Consider the following 19,952-nt stretch of genomic DNA (forward strand, 5'->3'; position numbering starts at 1 on the left):
ATTGTTTTTTTGGTACAAAACGTGATTAATAATTATGTATTTTGTACACAGTACATAAAACAATGTGCCATCAAGCTATGTTTAACAGGATATTTTGTTTAAATTGAATTTTTTTCTTATTTAATGAAAACTGCATGTCTCTCAAGTTTATGGCAGTGCTGGTACCCTAATAAATAAAATAAACCACTAAAAAAAAAAAAAAAAAAAAAACACCAAGAAGGTCTTTCTACTTTTTTTTTTTTTTTTTTTTTTTTTTTTACCATTTCCAGTGTGCCATGGTCAAAACAAAAGAATGATCAAGAGCACATGGAAAGCTGAAGTGTCCTCCCCATAACCCCCCCCCCCCCCCATTTGTCTTTGGTCTCTGTGATGTTACTCATTTAAAATAGAAACTTTTCTTTATCCAAGAATAATATATTTATAAAACATTTATTTGTTTCCAGCTAATCAGTTTAGTTTCATTAATAAATGCAAGATTGCAATGGAAACACATGTCATTAATATATATATATATATATATATATATATATATATATATATATATATATATATATATATATATATATATATAAAATTTATCACTTAACTGAAAAATGCTATAATAAATCCTAAAATCATACAAAGCCTAAACCTACATCTTGCATGATAACAGTACATGTTAACGACACTGACAAACCTGAGCCTTTAAAACATTTCTAGACTCTATAGGTTCTTTGGTTGTCCTTCTTGGGAACTCAGCGGTTCTGTAGAACCTCACCACTGTTTCTCTAACAGAGAGTGTTCCAGTAACATCTCTTTTAGGATGTAAAGAAAAATTAGCTATACAAATAACCCTTAAATGTATGCTTTTAATATGCAAAGAATTTCAGAATGGACAGTGACAAGACCTACATGACATCTGCCATAAAAAAAAAAAACACTGAAACACAGGAAACTTCATTACTCCACTAGGTACAGGGTTTCCCAAAAGTCTCCATATATAGGGGACTATGCACGCCAGCACCAGGTCCGTTGTGCCTTCGTCAGTGGATGCTCGTGGATGTCCACTTCTTGGTTGGTCCACGACACTTCCAGTCTTTTTAAAATTTGTCAATAAATTTGGTAACAGTGTTGTGTATAATGTGCTTGCCATGTTTCCTGTTAAAGTCCATCGAAACCTTGCGACAGCTTCCCGATTCAGCCACAAGAATGATCTCAATACGTTCTTCTTTTGGCAAAGGCATTCTTAAAGGCTATCTGAAATATATATATATATATATATATATATATATATATATATATATATATATATATATATATATATATATATATATATGTAATACTGTATAAACTAAGTATGAAAATTTTTGGAAGACATTTAGGTAAAAAGGGTTCATTTCCCCCATGTATGGAGACTTTTGGGACATGCTGTAGTTAAAGTTTACGTTTGATTTAGAGATGTAATGAGAACCTCTTCACTGGAAAGCTTGTACTCTTATAAATGAGTGTTTTTCTAATTAAATATCCAGTCCTTCCTTTTTTGCTGCAAGTAGCCACAGAGATGATATACACTTCTGGGAAGTTGGCCACTTCAATGAAGACCATGCTGGACAAAGCTTTCAGTTGTTTCAGTGAGTGTCATATTTCTCATTGTACATGGAAGACATTTTCACACAGTACCTAACATTCAGAACATAAATCAGATTTACACTATGAATTTACCAACTGTTTACAATTCTTCATATCAAGCAAGAGAAATTTTTGTGTAACTATTTTGTTGAGAAATTAAAATCCAATATGAAATGTATACAACAATTGGTGACATTTTACTTCAGAACCAACTTGAATGGAATGATCCATAAAGTAGTTAGCCTCTGTTTTGAACTTTTTAAGTAACAGACCGAACACATACAGAAAACCCCAAATTCCAACAAAACCAAGCATGTCAATGAGAAATAATCCGACTATAAATGTATCAAAAGTATTTACACATGGTACTAGAAAAGCCCATTGAGTTTCCTTACTGTTGTGATCCAACCCAAACACTGAGCCAAGCTGAACTTTAGGATGTTTGTATTCGCTGATATGATTGTTTAAGGGGCCTACGGTGCAGCTTTAGGCAAACAGTCAGCGATGTGTTTAAAGATCACACTGCCTTAACTGATTCTTTACATGGAACAAATCAGTTTGCATTAATCACAGGACATACAATGGGACATTTGTACTTCATTCCTGGTATGTTTTGAAAGTCTTTGGCAGAAATCCTATAAATGGTAAAGTCTGGCAGAGTGACAGGAACTCTTAAAGAATCTTATGGAGATTTGAGTCCGTACTCAATATTAGCAAGACATATCCAGATAAGCCTCCTTCAATAAACAGACTCGGTGAATATCAACATAACCACCTTCTCATTTTACCAAATTCAAATCTGAGTTAAGCGCTTGGCTGTGGAGAAGACCCAAATGTGTAGGATATCTGGCCCTAAAAGGGTCAGATCTAAGATTGGCATCAGATATGTTTAAAATAAATAAATAAATCAAATCAAATGATTCAGCTTCGACATGTCAGACTAGGAATGTTAATGTAAAAAACCTCTGTCCCTTATAAGAGGTCTCGCAAACTACAGAATTTCTCAAAAGTCTCCATATATAGTGGACTATGTTTCTCAGCACCAGGTCGGTTGTGCCTTCGTCAGTGGATGTTCGTGGACGTCCACTTCTCGGTTGGTCCACAACACTTTCAGTCTTTTAAAATTTTTAATAAGATTGGCAACGGTGTCGTGTGTGATGTGCTTGCCATGTTTGCTGTTAAAGTCCATCGCAACCTTGCAACAGCTTCCCGATCCATCCACGAGAATGATCTCAATACGTCAAAGGCATTCGTAATGGCTATCTGGGGGCAAAATGAAATGTTTCTACATTTAAAACAATACTGTGAAGAGCAGTAAACAGTAGTAAATGAAACAAAGTCAATATTTGGTGTGTAAATGAAACAAAGTCAATATTTAGTAGTCTCCGGAACAATTAGTGCAGTTGTATAAGGAAATGAGCTGTAAGTTTTATCGAGCATCTTGCAGAACCAGACACGGTTCTTCTGGAGACTTTGACTGTCACACTTGCTCCTTAATTTTGCAGCAAAACCCAGCAGCCTTCATTGTGTTTTTTGTCTGAAAAGTGTTCTATTACGTAATACGCTGTTTTCTTTACTGACATGCAAACATTTTTCTGTAGCATTTAATTTTGTGCTAGAAAACTAATGTTTGGGAATATTGTATATGTAATGTAGAAGTCATAAAATAAAAATCTATAACAAAGTTTGTACTATATACTATATACACAATATATATATATATATATATATATATATATATATATATATATATATATATATATATATATATATATATAAACACAATATATACATCATATATACATCACTCTCAACCAACCAATTGTCAGCTGACAATACTACCATTGCAGCCACAACTAATTACGTCTCATGAGATGCGGCCTGAAATAATGACTGCTCTGCGATGCACTGAACACATCTTTGCCTTTGTCAGGTGATCATGTGTGGATTTTCCGTGTATGAGGGTGTTATTCTAACTGTCACTAATAATGATGTATGAGACACAGCTTGAACTAAAGACTGCAGTCTGCACCCAGATTTAGCCTTTTTCATTGATCGTGCAGGGGCTTTCCAGAGCAGTAATACCTGCAGAATACAAACTGGTGGTGCCCAAGGCTATGTTATTATAACTGTCACTCACTAAAAGGAAGTTAAAATAGGTTTTCGCACTTCCCTTGACCATTCCAGCAGTTGTTCATTTTTCTTAGGAAGCACCTGCTGTACAATCACATTTATTGAGGTAGAGTTCTGAAGGTAGGATTCTGGGGCAGAAAAAAAAAAGTACATATATCATCCAGTATAATAATGTAGCACAGTCTGGATTTATGATTGCCTTTTCACCTTAGTGTGAAAAATTATAGCCCAGTCAAGAATTTTTAACAAAATCTTTCTTTTTATTCTCCAAGACCAATGATACAATCATTAGAAATGTTTAACAATCTCACAATTTTTAAAGGACCTGTTAGTCCTACAGAAACTACTGGAAGTTTCACAAATAAATGAGTTCAGATGATGAATAGATGTGAGACAGAAAACCAGGGTGACTGATCAACTAGACATACAAATCTGTACAGTATGTGCATGGAAAGCAATGGTAAAAGTAAACAAAACGTTCTGCAGCAGTTTACAAACTAAATGTCTATGAAGGTTATTCAAAACAATGCATATTTATGTATAAAAGGGTTTATTCCCAAAATATTACATGCAAAACACTGTATTTGAGAGACATGTTCTAACATACCGTGCCGAATTTTGCATTTGCTGCTTTCAACTGGCCAATCTGAATCTACTCGCTGTGACTTATTCCTGTTCTCAGCCTGCAGGCCTCTCCTTAAGCCTCTCCCAGTTCACTTAATCAGAGGGGAAAATTCATTTTTGGTTAGTTATGAAACCCAAGTGACCCTCGAAGACCTCAAAGCAGTGAACGCCGCCAATCAGTCAACTCCGAGTGTGCTGGATTTCACTTGGAGATGAAAAATCCTGGAACTGACTCCAGCAGCGGATTTGCTGACCACAGCTTCTGATTAACATTACTCGCTAGGCCATTCATAAAGCTCAGGGCTCCGACATGAGCCGCACATTTGTCAGCTACTTGATGCAAACCCAAAACTGCTTGCGAGACTTTGCAGTGTCACTAAAACATATAATTCAGACAGAACAAGTCAACCTTTGGATATTACTCATCACTGGCATAAAGCAGTTATCAGAAATTATTTCAATTATGGTAACAGTGCAGAGGTTCTTTAAGTCTTTTGCAGTATTGTAAACATGTTCGCTCTTCTCACAGCCAAAAGACAACAGTTAAAAAAAAAAGAAGAATCAGATTTAAAAACAGATGCTGGAAAACTCTATGATCACTTTGAGCAAGAGTGACATTTTTGTGCTCTCACCAACAGTCAGTCCAGTTTATATCCAAGTTAAAACCCTGATTCATATTGTAGCAGTACCGTAACACACACACACATACATACACACACAAGAATATCAAATATTGCTTAATTACTGTGTGTGTTCAGGTATTAGTTGTAAACTCAAACTGGCTCGAGCTCTGTACCGAAGTGATGACTCTTGTGATCTTGTGATTGGCTGTTTAGCTGTTCCCTTTCCCCCATGGCATCGAGGCTTTATTCGAAACCAAGCAAAGACAAAAAGAAAATAAAAGAAGTGCTTTGATCCAGATAAAACCAAACAAAAATGACATTGGTTTCCCCGGGTGCTGCCTGCAGCCTCTTAAGTTACAATTTACAAATGAAGTATCACGTGTTGTCTAAATCCAAAAAACAAACACACAAACACACAAACACACACACATGTTCAAAGACTGTGATTAAATCTCGTAAAAAAAAAAGAAAAAAAAGACACCATTACAAATATAAAATCGGTGAAATTTTTGCAGATCTCTTGTCAGTAAGAAATCAATCTTGACACATGGTTCACCAAGTAATAAATAAGTTTAGAATTACAATTAGAAACAAAAAAATGCTAACAGTATTAAGTAAGTAATTTAGATGGCTAAACATGGCCGATTGTCTGTATGCTGGAATATCTGCTTACGAAATCTGCATTATGAAATATAACATGCTCAATTCTCTAGTCTTGTAGTAAATGACCTGGAATATCTGATGTACATTTTTCCACGTCATGAAGCGATATTTCTGGGACGTATACATGGACAAAAGCAAAATGCGATCCATTTGATAGTTTTTGTAAAAAATATTTTTTATACATATTTTCTTGCATAGTGTTCACCTGACCTCATACACGCACAGTTAATGGTCCAGTTAAGAATTAAAGGCCGATTCCTCATACTGATTGTGTACGTTGTACATGTATTCAGAGCTCATGACTGAAACATGTATTGTGATTGTAAGGGTGCTGTAAACTGAAAGAAATATAGGCAGCCTGAACACAGCTCCTCGTGAACATGGAAAGAGTGAGACGATTGCTGCGTGCTATTGGTCTTGCTCGTAGTCACTCAATATCATTAAATAAACGACAAATTGAAAAAAATAAATTAACTTGATCAAACATCGGATAAACAAAGTCAGAATAATAACCGAGAGAGGAATATGTCACATATGTGTAAATAGATGCTTGACTCAGTTCAAGACTTGGCTCTTGTTATCTTTGCAAGTGCCTCTCAATTTTTAATCCAAATGCCCCTCCCTATGAATGCAGCTTTCTAAGGAGGAAAGCAACAACCCAAGCACCCAAGCAAAAAAATAAAATAAAATAATAATAATAATAATAAAAAATTGATCTGAGTCTGACATCTTTCCTTCATTGTTTACATATTGGATATGTATTTGCCTTACAATAAAGATAAAAAAAAAACAAACATTTTAAATTACTAAAGAGTAAATATACAATTAAGTTATTAATCATTCCCAAAATATTATTCAAGCGTCTTAAATTTTGTCCCTCTAACAACTTTGCATAATTTATGTTTTATATGGCTTATATTGCTTCTTAGTACCATATCTGCTACAATTTTATACATAAATTAAAAATATCTGAGGGCATGTACATAATCAGGTACCGTCTAATATATCTGACTTTTCACTCATAAATTAAAAAAAAAAAAAGATGTTCAGTGTTAAAAAATTTCAAAATACACTGAGTTAGTATGAAAACAGTCTCAGTCAATAGTCTGGGAAGCACATACCTAATACAATAAAAGTTCTTCTACCAGTTCAGTTCAGCAACAGAGCGCTGGCATGGCTCTCAGCGGTTCTGCAGTGGAATAATGCCTGGACTCGTAACTAAAGTACTAAAGTTACACTGCTCTCTGAACTGCGCAATTTGTAGCATTTGTGCTTAGAAACCAATTCCATAAGGACTATTTCTACCGAGATTTGCGTAGCTTGCGAGCATTGCTACGTAGACCTGTGTAACCCTCCAAATATGGCGGACCCTTTTCAATATGGCCGCCACACAGACTCGTCCATCCTCCCGCTAGAGTTGAGTGCGGTGGGTGAGCTGCTATGGCTGCCGTCGGCCTCGGTGCCTTCAGTCTGAGCTGGCAGGTTTGGGTTGATGCCTGTTGAGGCGCTGGTGCATGGTGGCAGCATCCGTGTTGGGGAGCGTTCCCCCCCTGGCACCATGGAGAATTGGTACGAGCCAGATGAAGCCCCGTAGTACAGATATGGTGTGCTGCTGGTCTGGAATGGCCCGCTCTGGTTCTGGGTGGAACCTGGGTATGGAGGTGGCAGGTAAGTGTGGTAGTGGGTGGTGCTGGACATGCCTAGAGACATGCCTGATGTCACAGGGGTCGGTGTGTAGGTGAATGTGGCGGGGTAGTGCATCCTGGGACTAGAGAAGCGTGTCTCGGTAAGAGACGACAGGCTGGGAAACTGGCGCTCGAACTGCCGTGGGTCGGCTGCAAAAGGGCTCAGATCTGATGTACCTGAAAGACAGAAAAGTAGGCAGTGTGTTTAGTACGTTTACTTACAAGCTACGGAAGCATTAAAACAGTGATATAGGAAATCAAGATTCTGCCACCTTAAGAGGTGCCGCCCCCTTAGTGTGCAGATTGTCCCATATTCAGATGAATTAACTGGGCAGCATTTGGATGTAAAAATCACTGACACCCCAAAGCAAGAGTACAAGGGATTACTTTTCACAAGAGAAAGCAGAGAAAATGTGTGTAATGTTTTTATTTTATGAGGGGAAATTACACAGCTGTTAAGGCAGGTAATGCGAGTTTATGGTTTATTACTGCTGAACACAGTTTAACTTCTTTAACTTGATCTCAGTTCTCAGCTAATGTTCCTTATGTCTGGTAGTAAATGTCAAGTTTGGTATAGTTATTTTTGCTATTGGATTTGTGATTGAGTGCCGTTGACATAATCAGGTAGGGTGTGATTATCATATATATATATAACTCTAACTATTCTGAGGCATTCATCATATTAGCTCTAGTTAACATTCTGCTATTTGGTAAATTTAGGACGAATGTATTTTTACATGAAGCTTATCCTTCCTGATTTTAGTTATAGGAATTAAAAATAATTATTAAGCTAATATTATAGTTGTTCTTAAAAAGTGTTAGTAGTTTTCTGATGATTTCTGTTCCCTTGTACATTTACATTAGCCATGCTTTGCGCACGTTTTCAGCAGTCAGGCTCAATGAAATGATTGGAAATGGAGGTGTTATATTTATGAACATCTTTTGCAATATGCAGAAATGTATAACATCTGTAACAAAGCAAAACAAAAGAGAGTAAAAATCAGTTTACAGAAAGCTACACAGACATTTTTTAACCAGGGAAGAGCTGCATCACTCCATAGACTTGCATTGGCTTATGAGCGCTTCATGTCCTGTGGTGTGGGCACTGATGTATAAAAGTAGTTAAAAAGCCGCTAATGTGGCATCCACATTTCCCGTATCCTATAACGAAAGCAATGACACTCAGACAAAAGGGGGCGCTGTGAAGCATTACTTTTAATCCACACTGTAAATGTTTATCACACGCTCGCCAAACGGTGGCTGTTTTATCGCTGAATGATGAGATCTGAATTTCCTTACTCCAAATGTCAAAGCAAACATGGTACATAAGTTACCTAATTCATAATAATCAGTCATTGTGAGCTCAAGAAAGTTGAAGAAAAAAACAACAACCCTGTACACAGATAAGCACTCACTTTAACGGTTAGCTTTCAAACCACTTTCAAACCACACATTACAGCCCTCAAGCACATGCTGTTACTACTGTCATGCTGATGTAGCATAGTCATCAATCTCATTAACACCTATTTATTTCTCCACTGTTGTAGAGGGCACAGCTCTCGCTCATATCTTCGATTGTTAGTGCAAGGTTGTTTTATGTATGCCTGTGTACACGCATATTTGTGAAAAATATCAAAGCAGGATAAGTCCAGGATAAAGCAGGAACCCATATGGAAGCAGTTTGTGGGGGAAAACAGTTTCCATGGGATGCATAATGAGCAGCCTCAGATGTGGCTGCACGTCTGCGATTAGCCAGAGAGTAGGGGCAGATCTGCTCTTTCAGACCCTCGTTTGGCTTTTCTAAAAATTACAAACCACTAATGGTCTGTGGCTACCACAGCGCTGGGCCAAAAGAGTGCAAATGGAGAAAAAGACTTCCCTAATCCTCTTCGTTCTCATCACCAAATGTAATCAATTACCACACTGGACATTCTTCTTCTCTCACCCCCCCAGCACACTCTCACTCATCATCCGCTAACCTCATCTTTCATCTGTTTTCCTTATCAGTTCCTCTACTGACCGCTGTGTAACCCTGATTCTAGGCAGCAGTTCAGCTTCACACCATCCTCATTGTCAGTGTGCTGGTGGAAAGCTGCAGCCCTGCTTTAGTGTCCACGCCCCTGAGCGATGAATCGGGACACTTAAGAGAACATGTGTGGCCAATTATAGGCACATCGGGTGCTCACGTTATCAGCTTGCTGACATTTCACAATGCCGCAGACAGGGAAGCCATAGAACAAAACATCCTATACATCATCATCATCATCATCATTGATGATGGGGTAGCGGTGGCTTGGTGATTAAGGCTCTGGGTTACTGATCGGAAGGTCGGGGGTTCAAGCCCCAGCACTGCCAAGCTGCCACTGTTGGGCCCTTGAGCAAGGCCCTTAACTCTCTCTGCTCTAGGGGTACTGTATCATGGCTGACCCTGCACTCTGACCCCAACTTCCTAACATGCTGGGGTATGCGAAGAAAACAATTTCACTGTGCATATGTATATGTGATCAATAAAGACTCATTATCATCAAAAATAAAATTATGGAGACAAACTATATTCTGAACTCTTTAAGAAGCCATTGTATGTACCACATAATACTGATTGTAACCTGAAACTATAACTCAATAACTACTTATGTAGCTGGAATTCAGACTAGACTCAGTCATGTTATGTGAACACCACATTATACAAACTCCATGGTGCTTCTAAAATTGCACAACAATGATCAATTGATCATAATTCATTCTTTAGATGGGGCAAGACAATTCTTACAAGATTATGTGTCAGGCTATCAGTTTATTATTCATGGATTTGATTAAATAGATAGAATAAGGACTAATGTTATAACTACACAGAATGTTTCAATCCCCAATGATGTGTGTGCTCACTAATATTTACTAAACTAGCTAACTAACTTGTCATGTTTTGGATTAAATTACTCTTAAATGAACATTTCTGGGCAAACAAATAATGAGTCTGGCAACCACACCGGAACTCTCACTTGCCCAGAGGCATAGCTAAGAAATTTCTGATTTGCCCATCCCTGTAGTCTTGTCTTTATCTCATCAGTCCTGGATGTAAGACTCTGAGGTTGAGAACAATACAAAGATAAGATGAAGCAGTACGGCAGCTGCTCCAACTGAGCCGATATGGGACGTCCCCTCCCGACACAGGGATGTTCGTGGCCTATCAAAGGAAGAATAGAGGGCATTAGGACCAAGAGGTGCATGTGTCTCTTTGAGGAAAGAACAAAGGCTGACATTGCCGAGATGAAAAGGGGGTGAAATCTAAACTAATCAAACCCAACAAGGCAGCTGGCCAGGGTTCAAAAAGCAGGCAATGAACAGCCATGCTGAGTCATTTCAACTTTCTCGTTTGCCCTGTGCTCAAAGAACACAGTTAGGGTGGAGAGCCGGAGGGGAAAGAAGTTCAAAAACGACCTGGCAATGAGTCAAACAGGTGTACTGAAGAGGGAACTTCATGTTTGTTTCTAACAGGTTCTATAACATATTCTCTTGTTCAATTAATAAAGGCACAGACATGACAGATCTTTCCCACTCAGAGTTGAGCCTTTTACAGCCTCTGCATATTGTAGAGGACGAGTCAACAACTCTATTCTTTTTTACTGTTCCTTTTCAAGCTTGTACAAAAGAAGTTCTTCATAAGTTCTTCAAAAGACTCCAGTGGAAGGGATGGGGCAAGGAGCGATATTGTCATCCTCTGTATTTCAAATTTGACGTTGCTAAAAAGATATCTGCCAATGGGCAAGTTTTATACATGCAACTGTTGCTTAAAAGGCAAACAGAGGAGGCTGGGAAAAAAAATCTGCTTTGATTTTACTTCACACAGAGTGTAGATTTGACAAACCTTTGACAAAACCTCTAATGGGATCAATTAAGTAAGAAAACACTCATTCAAAGAAGATGCGCATATAAACTAGAGCATCTTTCTCTTTCACATCTGGGTAAAAGTAAGAGTTCAGACTGAAGGTGTAATGTGGGTGGGTGGCACAGGTATGTTTTGTACCTGAGAGACGTCTTGGTACATCACTGATGGCGGGCAGGCCTGTGGCTCGGGTGGAGGAGAGCGGAGTGGTAGAGTGGATAGAAGGAGAAGTCATCTGGGTCAGGTAGGGGGTGTACGGCTGCTCATACGACCACGGAGGAGACGACTGTGACTGCCGTGGGTCTGCGAACGCAACGGGGTGAGCAAAGAAATTAACTGAGTGTCTCCACTCATCTAATCAATTTCACTTAATTTTATTGTCATTTTAGCAATGGTTTTATTGCTAAGCCCAAGGGATCTGAATAGAACATTGATACAATTTCAGCAATGGATTTTATAATGACACATTACAACACACAATGTGCTGGAAACCATTATTACTCTCTCAGTGTGCTATGAGAATGTGCTCTATTACAACGAATGGCAACAATATGAAGAGCAAGACAAGAATGTGTTTCTGTTTGCTTTCCACATTCATTTGGTAAACATGGTGTCTGCACAGACTGGAGGAAGTCCAACGGCAAACATTTGCATTTAGCTCTAAACTTCAACGAGCATGGAAGAAGGCAGTTATACACTGTTATGAAATGTAATGTTCTAGCATATTTAATTGAATTAAGGTGATATTTATCTAAAATGGTAGTCACACCTGAGATCTGTGTCTGTCCCTGTGGGCTGAAGGAGTTTGCTGCAGCGTTGAGGGACGGCCGGGGGCTCTGCGTGGGCACGGCAACCCTCATGGTGCTGTGGCGCAGGCGTTCGAGTTCACTCAGGCGCTCCGAGAACAACCCTGGTTTTGGAGGGTCCTCCAGCTTCTGCCTGTGTCCTAAAACAACACGTAGACCCAAAGTGTTACTTTAACGTAATCAGAGCTGGGGGTTCTTGAGAACATGTCAGCATTCTATGCTTGCCAAATAGATATCACATTTAAGCATGGATGAAATTGACAAAATGATATAAAATGATCTCTATTTTTTTGTAGCTACGTTCTTGTTGCTTAGCATGTTGCAGAAGTTATTCCATCAGAACACTCAGGGTTAAATTGCACAGTGACTGATTTTTTACTGTTATCAGAAATGTGAATACATATATGTGTCATGGGATGAAAACCACCTTCAAAAACAGTCATCATCATCTCATAAAGAGAACCAGTCACGTCATAAGCACTTCCCCTTGGCCCAGAGCACTCACGCCTTCCCTACTGAGTATACTTGAGGGTATTGATGCAACATATGCGAGCCTATATCACGTCTGTAAAAACGCCTCACTGGAGCCCATCCTTTCTGTCAATATAGGAGAAGAATATAGCTTAAAGACAGACTTCTTAAGCCTTTTTCTCTCTCTTTAGTCAGAATGTGCCTGTCTGTCTAGCCCCGCTCGGCTCCGCTGAATGGCTCTAAAGTAAATATCAAACAGAAGAAAAGAGAAACTTCTGCCGAAGCTTGGCAGCGCTCCAGCTGGCTCGCAGAGCTTCAGCTACCTCTAACCCTGCAAAACCTGATTGTGTTCTGAAGTTAAGCTGAGCAAACAGCACTTTGTGAGAAGGAGTCCTCGTCCAGAGGTTAATGTCTGCCACACGTAAGGATCTCGGGCGCGAGTAATCCCTAGGAGCATTCGCCATGTGTGTAAGCACTGAGGAAAACATAAGAAATATGTGCCCTCTCTGCTGCTGCCGCCACTGGAAAGGGCAAGCAGTTTAATTTCATTTAACTGGGCTGATTTGGTGAATGAATACACCTCTGTGTCTATATGGAAGCAAGCTTGTCACAAATTACATGAGGGCTTACAAGCGCCGTGAAATATTATCTGCCAATATACTCACCATATTGAATTTTATTAGAGGCATAAAATCACTGAGGGTGTCATGCTTCTTGTTCCATAAATATCAAGGTTGGATGCATCAGACAAACCTGCCAGTGTGTTAGTGAATAGGACAGTTATTCCTCAGCACCATCAGCCAGCTCCTAATGTAACCGTATGGCAATGCCAAATCATGTACACCAAGTAATTCTCTCCTAAAAACTGCAATGTATAAAAGAATAAGAGTATTCATATACTACCTGACTGTCAAACTATCAAAATTACCTTATTAACTATAAAGCTGAGTTTATCAAACCTCATTTCACGACATGTTGTCAGGTGATTAGCTTGTGCCGCACTGTTGTCACTTTCTGTAATATATTGCAGGAAGAACACTATCTTGCTTTACTGTACATTCACTGGTAAATTTTATAAGAACACCTGTACCCCTGCTCATTCATGCAACTATCCAATCAGCCAATCATGGGGCAGCAAACATCAGAATGGGGGGAAAATGTGATCTCAATGATTTTGACTTTTGGCATGGTTGTTGGTGTGAGACTGGGCTGAGTATTTCAGAAACCTTCAACAGAAACATATTTCAGAAACATATGCAACAGTCTCTGAGATTACACAGAATGGTGCAAAAACAAACAAAAAACATTCTGTAAGCAGCAGGCAGAAATGCCTTGTTGATGAGAGAGGTCAGAGGAGAATGGCCAGGCTTATTGTGCGCTTACAAGAAGGCTAAAGTAACTCATGTAACCACTCTTTACAACTGTGGTGAGCAGAACAGCATCCCAGAACACACAACATGTCAAACCTGATGGGCTACGACAGTAGAAGACCACATCGTCCATCAGCCAAGAACAGGAATCTGTAGTTACAATGGGCACAGGCTCAAGACAGGAAAAACATTGCTTGGTCTTATCACATTTCCCCCCATTCTGAATGCATGATTTTATTCATTGCATTGCTGCCACACGATTGGCTGACTGCATAATTGCATGAATGAGCACGTGTACAAGTGTTCCTATTAAAGTGGTCAGTGAGCGTATACTTGTATATGGCTGGAATGCCAATGAAACGCTCTACTCTACTCTTATATCATATTTTATAGTATACAAATAATCCGCTAGGTAAATCTTTTGAGTCCCTAAAATATATTTTTTGTCTTAAACATCTTAAACGGGTATACATAGTGAAATCCTGGCTAATTTAAACCTTGAAAATGTGAATGGACTATACATTAGACTAAATGCTCCAGAAGATGGAGAACAAAAGCATTCATGTGAGTGATTCAGCTGCAACAAAGGAAATTCCATAATGCTCATATCCTCCTTGAGAAATAAAAAGGTTTACGCTAGTCTCATAATTGAATCCAGCAGGTCAATGGTTAGAGTCATAATTGAGGACACCAGTAATAACAAACAAGTGATCGTTTCCCAAATGATGATCTTGTGCAAGTCGTACGTGTCCTGACATTACTAATGAGGCTTTGAAGCAATTCTCTACCAGGAAGAAAAAAAATCCATTAAAAAGGCTTATTCAAAGTACATGCTGACTCCAACCTCTTGGCACAAGCAAAACTGTGAAAGCTGGCTTTTAAGGAAAAAAGAAAATGGCATGGGCAGTAAATAATATGAACGAATACATAGTAAGAGGCTGTATTTCTGGAAAAGTTGCCTGTTTGCATGTGAAATCGCCATTTGATAGTGTTCAAACCTGCAAAAACACCCTTAACTCGTTAAACGCCAGAGCAATCATCAACATCAAATATCAGCCATGGCTGTCAGGGTATATCAATCATCCAGTGGCGACACAGGGAATAAAACGGATGGAAGAAGAAAGAGAAACATACATCCGTCTAGATTTCATTTCTTTAATTGCTGTGCTGTGGGGAGGGTTGACTCCTCTGAAGAGCGAAACAATGGATTATTTCATATGGCAGCTCCGTGTGAGGAGCCTGTGAAATTAGCAAGCAGGGAAAAAACAGCAGCGAAAAACGGGACAAGGCCAAACGCCTGTCTGCTTACAGGATCAGAGAGGAGGGCAGTGGGTGGGAGGGAGTGAGCGCGAGCGAGAAGAGAAAAGAGAGAACAAGGCAGCCAAGCAGGGCTGGAGTTCCGCCAGTCGCTTGTGTGGTCTGTGTGTTCCAGGATTCAGGAAGCGAAGCATGCCAAGAAAGGGCACAAATACTACCAGAGCTTTATAAATCAACAGGCTGGCTGCAGCAAGCAGACACTATGCAACTTCACAACAAAAAAAATTTGTTAAAAAAAGTTTTTTTTTAAAATTACGCAATTCACCCAATGTCTGAGACATAAAAAATGAGACGGATTAAGGTTTACCTTGCGTATTTTATAGTGAACAGTACAGCTAGAAAATTGGCTAAGCGCTCCAAATGAAGATGAATGTATTCAGAGAGTTGGATGCTGTTGGAGAAATTGCTTGCCATAGTTCTCTTTAAACATGTCAGTGCAGGGAAACGGTTATGGTAATACGAACACACCGTTCCGTTCTCACATTGTGGCGAAAGTCGGCGACTTTTACCGGGGGGTGGGGGCTAATACACTGGAGCTGTGTGCAGGGAAAAAAGTACTAGCAGATTTTACAAAAACTGTATAGCTCCATCCAAGCTGTCAGCTTGCTGTCGTTCATACGAGGTCCAAAGGTTTCCTCTTGGCCAACAGCAACAAGTAACATCTTAAGTTCACTTCACAATTGGAAATGTGCTTAGAGAAAGCACATCAGGATTATTTCTCATGCAAGTCAACCCGGAATAGGTTTATTTTCAATGGACCGTACGGCCTTTTGTCTGAGAGGCCTACTGTGAGTGTTTTGTTGTGGGAGCCTACCTGTCGAGACATGCACTAAACGTTCAAAGCCTCGAGGAACTTCACAAATTCGCCACTAATGCTCATTTCTGGCTCTGGTAATTAGAGTGGCTCCACACACAAACCGCAACGTAAACAATTCAACATTAGTAGCAATATTATTGTCAGTGCTAATGTTAACATCGCTCTACAGTATATTGTTAGTAAGCATGGGCACAATACATGGGCACCACAAAAGTATATGACCTTGAACGTAAACGTACGGTGCAATTCTATGCTAATAGGTAATAATTTGAAGTGTTTCAGGGAAGCATGATAAGGAAGGAAAGCAAAGGGATGACAAAAAGAGAACGAGGTGGACTAATCCAAGAGAAGCGTATCGACGTCATTTACCGTGCCTCTGAAACTGACAAACATGGAGGTAAAGCTTTGAAGTCTTTTTGGCTAGCGCTTTATTGGAGTCCTCAAAGAGACAATAGCTCTTTTCCAGGCGTCTGCATGGCAGTCAAAACACACAGGCTCATGCAGAAGCTTGGAAAATACAGAACCTTTTCATAAAACAGACAGTGTGTTTTCCATCTCGCTAACGTAATATGCTGTTAATACACACACCAGACCTGCTTTCTGCTGTAAATGATTCCATTTGACTCAACAAATGTTACACGAATTCATCATTCGAACCTGGAGAGACTGAACATTTTGGCTGAGCCGGAACGTCATCTCATTGATATGTCAATGACGGAACAAAAACATCCAACTGAAATGAATCTATCATGCGCTGGTTGAAGAAAACCAGTATGAAGAGCAAAAGAAGTCATTGATCTCAAATAAGAAGTGATGATTTTACACACACACACACACACACAACATTTACAACATTTATTAACAATTGTATTCTGCTTATTCTATCTACACCATACAACTTACTAAAATGACCTCTTAAACATTCCTTAAACAGTTTTTTTAGTATTCAGTAGTCAAATTCATACTTTACTAAAGAAACCCATCTATAACTAAACCAAGCACATTTCTACAGTGCATGATTATTTCTGCAATCATAGACATTCTTGTTCAGAACCCAAATGAGCAACGGCAACATTCCACAAACGGTTCAAAAATGAACTCCATATGCCTGCCACTAATAGTATCTCCTGTGGTATCATACTGTAAATGTCCCTACTTCCAAGTGCAAATCTTTCCCCCACACAAACAGATTTCATTTCACACATAACTTTGACTTGTATTGATTTTGGACTTGAGCACTGTCACGTATTTATCCTGACCCCAGTTAAAACATATTATCTGATTTATTACAGGCGAATCAGAGACAAATTTGCGTCTGGTCCTTAAGAATGCTTGTACTCTGGTGGTCTGCAGGCCCTGGTGTCAGCCACAGTGGTGGTAGTAAAACAGAGCCCTCTATTAAAGATCTGACCAGCCCCTCCCAATCCATTAGCTGAAATTGCTCTTAATAACCACCGCTACACCAGTTCTGCTACATAATTACTGCACTGTTGAGTTCACATGGTGGGTAGGTCAAATGTTGTGGTTTCAGTTCAAGTCAAGCTTCTTTAAGAAATCTTAGAATACCTTAACAGTATGGATGGGCAATATGATGAAAATATGTCACAATTTTCTGAGATATTGTGGATATTATCCATGTTTTTTTTTTTTTTAATAACAAATAGAACCTGTTTAGAAACAAATGATCATGTGTTACATTTGTATGGTTAAAACAGTCTCTCTAAAAGACTTCCCCTACTATTTCGGCATATAGGCATTATTTGTTGTTATTATTAATGTCAGTCTCTGTATCCATGGTTACCTTCTGTTTAGCTGCTGCCTGAGCCAATCATATGCTGTATCGGCATTTTCGTTTAAGCTTGTTTATTTTGGTAATAAATCCATGTTCATGCCCTTTTAAGCAATTAAATTTGATTGCTGACTAACAGGCTTGGGGAGTAATGGAATACATGTAACGGCGTTACGTACAGTAATCAGAATACAAAAAACTGCTAAGTGTAATCCGTTACAGTTACGTCAAGTAAGTAATCAGATTACAGGTACATTTGGCAAAAATGGAAATACTATCAGGTTTACAATTTTTTTTCATTTAAAACCAAAAAAATTAATCTTTTGACATAACACAATATAGACAGCTGCTTGATTATAGTTCTGGTTCTCTCTCGCCAGTGTCTCACATGAGCAACTTCCTGGTGCATGCACAAATAAATTTTGTGCGAAGTTAATTTGGTAGAAACGAACACTGAAATGCTTTTGTTAAGATGACCATACGTCCTCTTTTTCCCAGACAAGTCCTCTTTCGGCTTTAGTTTCATTATGCTAGTTTCATTATGATGGTCTAATAGTGCATCATGTCTGTGCATATTTGCATTGCTTTAACCCCTCTCTGTAATTCCTGCCTTCTCGAACACCAATTGGTTGATTAAAAGGCTTGCAGAAACTATTGTCCAAATTCCTGCCTCTTAACCATTAGCCTACTCTCAGCGAACGCGCAAAGGTGAAGCGCTGTTGTATACGGTGTCAAACAGTTGCTTGACAAGAGCAGCAAATGACAGCTGTCCTGAGTTGAAACAATGCCCATAGCCATAAAATGTCATTTTTAATTTCATGTTATCATATTGCTTCGTATTACATGGCCATTCAAATGTGTGAATAGGGTGTCTTTTTCAGTGTATTAAAGCCTGCATTCATAATAACACTGTTTTGAAAGAAAAAAGGTGTCCTTTTTTGGAAAGCCAGAATATGGTCACTCTGATGTAATACTATCCGCATCAGGGACAGTGCTCTTTTATTTATTTATTTATTTATTTTATTAAAACAAATCCAAACATTGAACATGTTTTAAACTTAAAATGAATAAGCTTATAACCTCTAAATAAAAGTATTCTAGATCATTTTGCTTTACTCTTGACTTTATTTACATACGTGGCCTTGACGTAATCCAAAAGCAATCAGAGTACATGACTTTCCTATTGTGATACTTGGATTACATTACTGATTAAATTTTTTTATGAAGTAATTTGTAGCTGTAACGGAATACAATTTTAAAGTAACCCTCCCAACCTTCTTGACTAATGCATCCATCCATCCATCCATTTTCTATACCCTATCCTACAAAGGGTCATAAGGAGCCTGGAGCCTATCCCAGGGGACACAGGGCACGAAGCAGAGGTGCCAACCTGTTATAGGGCAAGATCACACACACATTCTCACAATACAGACAATTTGGAAATGCCAATCAGCCAATGTGGGATTCAAACCTCCAACCCCGGAGGTGGGAGGTAAATGTTTATTTAATTATTTGTTTCTTTATTACCTCGTGATTCCTACTGTAATCTTGCCTCACTGTAGCTGCATGAAAGCTATGGTGCAAATCAAGTGTAAAATTCCAGCTTCTGCTTTCACATAATTGGAAGATTCACTAGATTTAGCAGTAACTAAATGCACTACAAAGACCAAACCGCCCTGCAAATCAACACAGGTACTATACGTCCCTTTCTGATAGTATGTCGAGCAAACCAGTGATTTCATCGGTTAAGTAAAGTTAACAAAATGTTGCTGTTTGCAACCATAAGTGCATTGTGAATTCTGTCAGTATGTCTAGGAATGTTTATTTCGCCCCCGCTAACTTTGCGTGTGATATACATGGGAGAATTCATAAACATGCAGACAGAGGCAACTTCTCTGCACACCCACAGGAGCTTGTGCAACTCAAAATGCCTCTGCATGTGTCATTTCCTGCCTGGCAACCTGCCTGATGCTTAGCAAAAGCTCATGGATGAGAATAGAATGAGAAAGAGAAAGAGAGAAAATGAGAGAGTAAGAGAGGCAGAGGGTAAATGTTAGATTGTAAAAAAGTGGGACAATGCTTTACACCATTAAAGCCTGTTAAATAAAGGTCGACAAATCGACAAAATCGACAAAAAAACAAAACAATGATCAGTACCTAACC

General features: G+C 38.9%; 1 protein-coding gene across 2 annotated transcripts in view; it reads right to left on the bottom strand.

The window, feature by feature from the left end:
* Nucleotides 1-3,982: 3,982 nt before the first annotated feature.
* The window catches only part of runx2a (RUNX family transcription factor 2a), a 42,352-nt gene continuing 26,382 nt past the window's right edge, over nucleotides 3,983-19,952 (bottom strand). Inside the window, exons 5-7 of one of the 2 annotated variants that reach the window (XM_053633853.1) lie at nucleotides 11,989-12,165; nucleotides 11,361-11,522; nucleotides 3,983-7,513 (exon numbers count right to left, since the gene is read on the bottom strand). In XM_053633853.1, the coding sequence (XP_053489828.1) occupies nucleotides 7,026-7,513; nucleotides 11,361-11,522; nucleotides 11,989-12,165 (827 nt within the window). In that variant the 3' untranslated portion in view covers nucleotides 3,983-7,025. Of the gene's footprint in view, nucleotides 7,514-8,533; nucleotides 10,521-11,360; nucleotides 11,523-11,988; nucleotides 12,166-19,952 lie in introns of those variants that run through there. The other variant, XM_053633852.1, reaches the window with a different exon arrangement.

The sequence above is a fragment of the Ictalurus furcatus genome, chromosome 9 (assembly GCF_023375685.1).
Source record: "Ictalurus furcatus strain D&B chromosome 9, Billie_1.0, whole genome shotgun sequence".
NCBI lineage: Eukaryota > Metazoa > Chordata > Actinopteri > Siluriformes > Ictaluridae > Ictalurus > Ictalurus furcatus.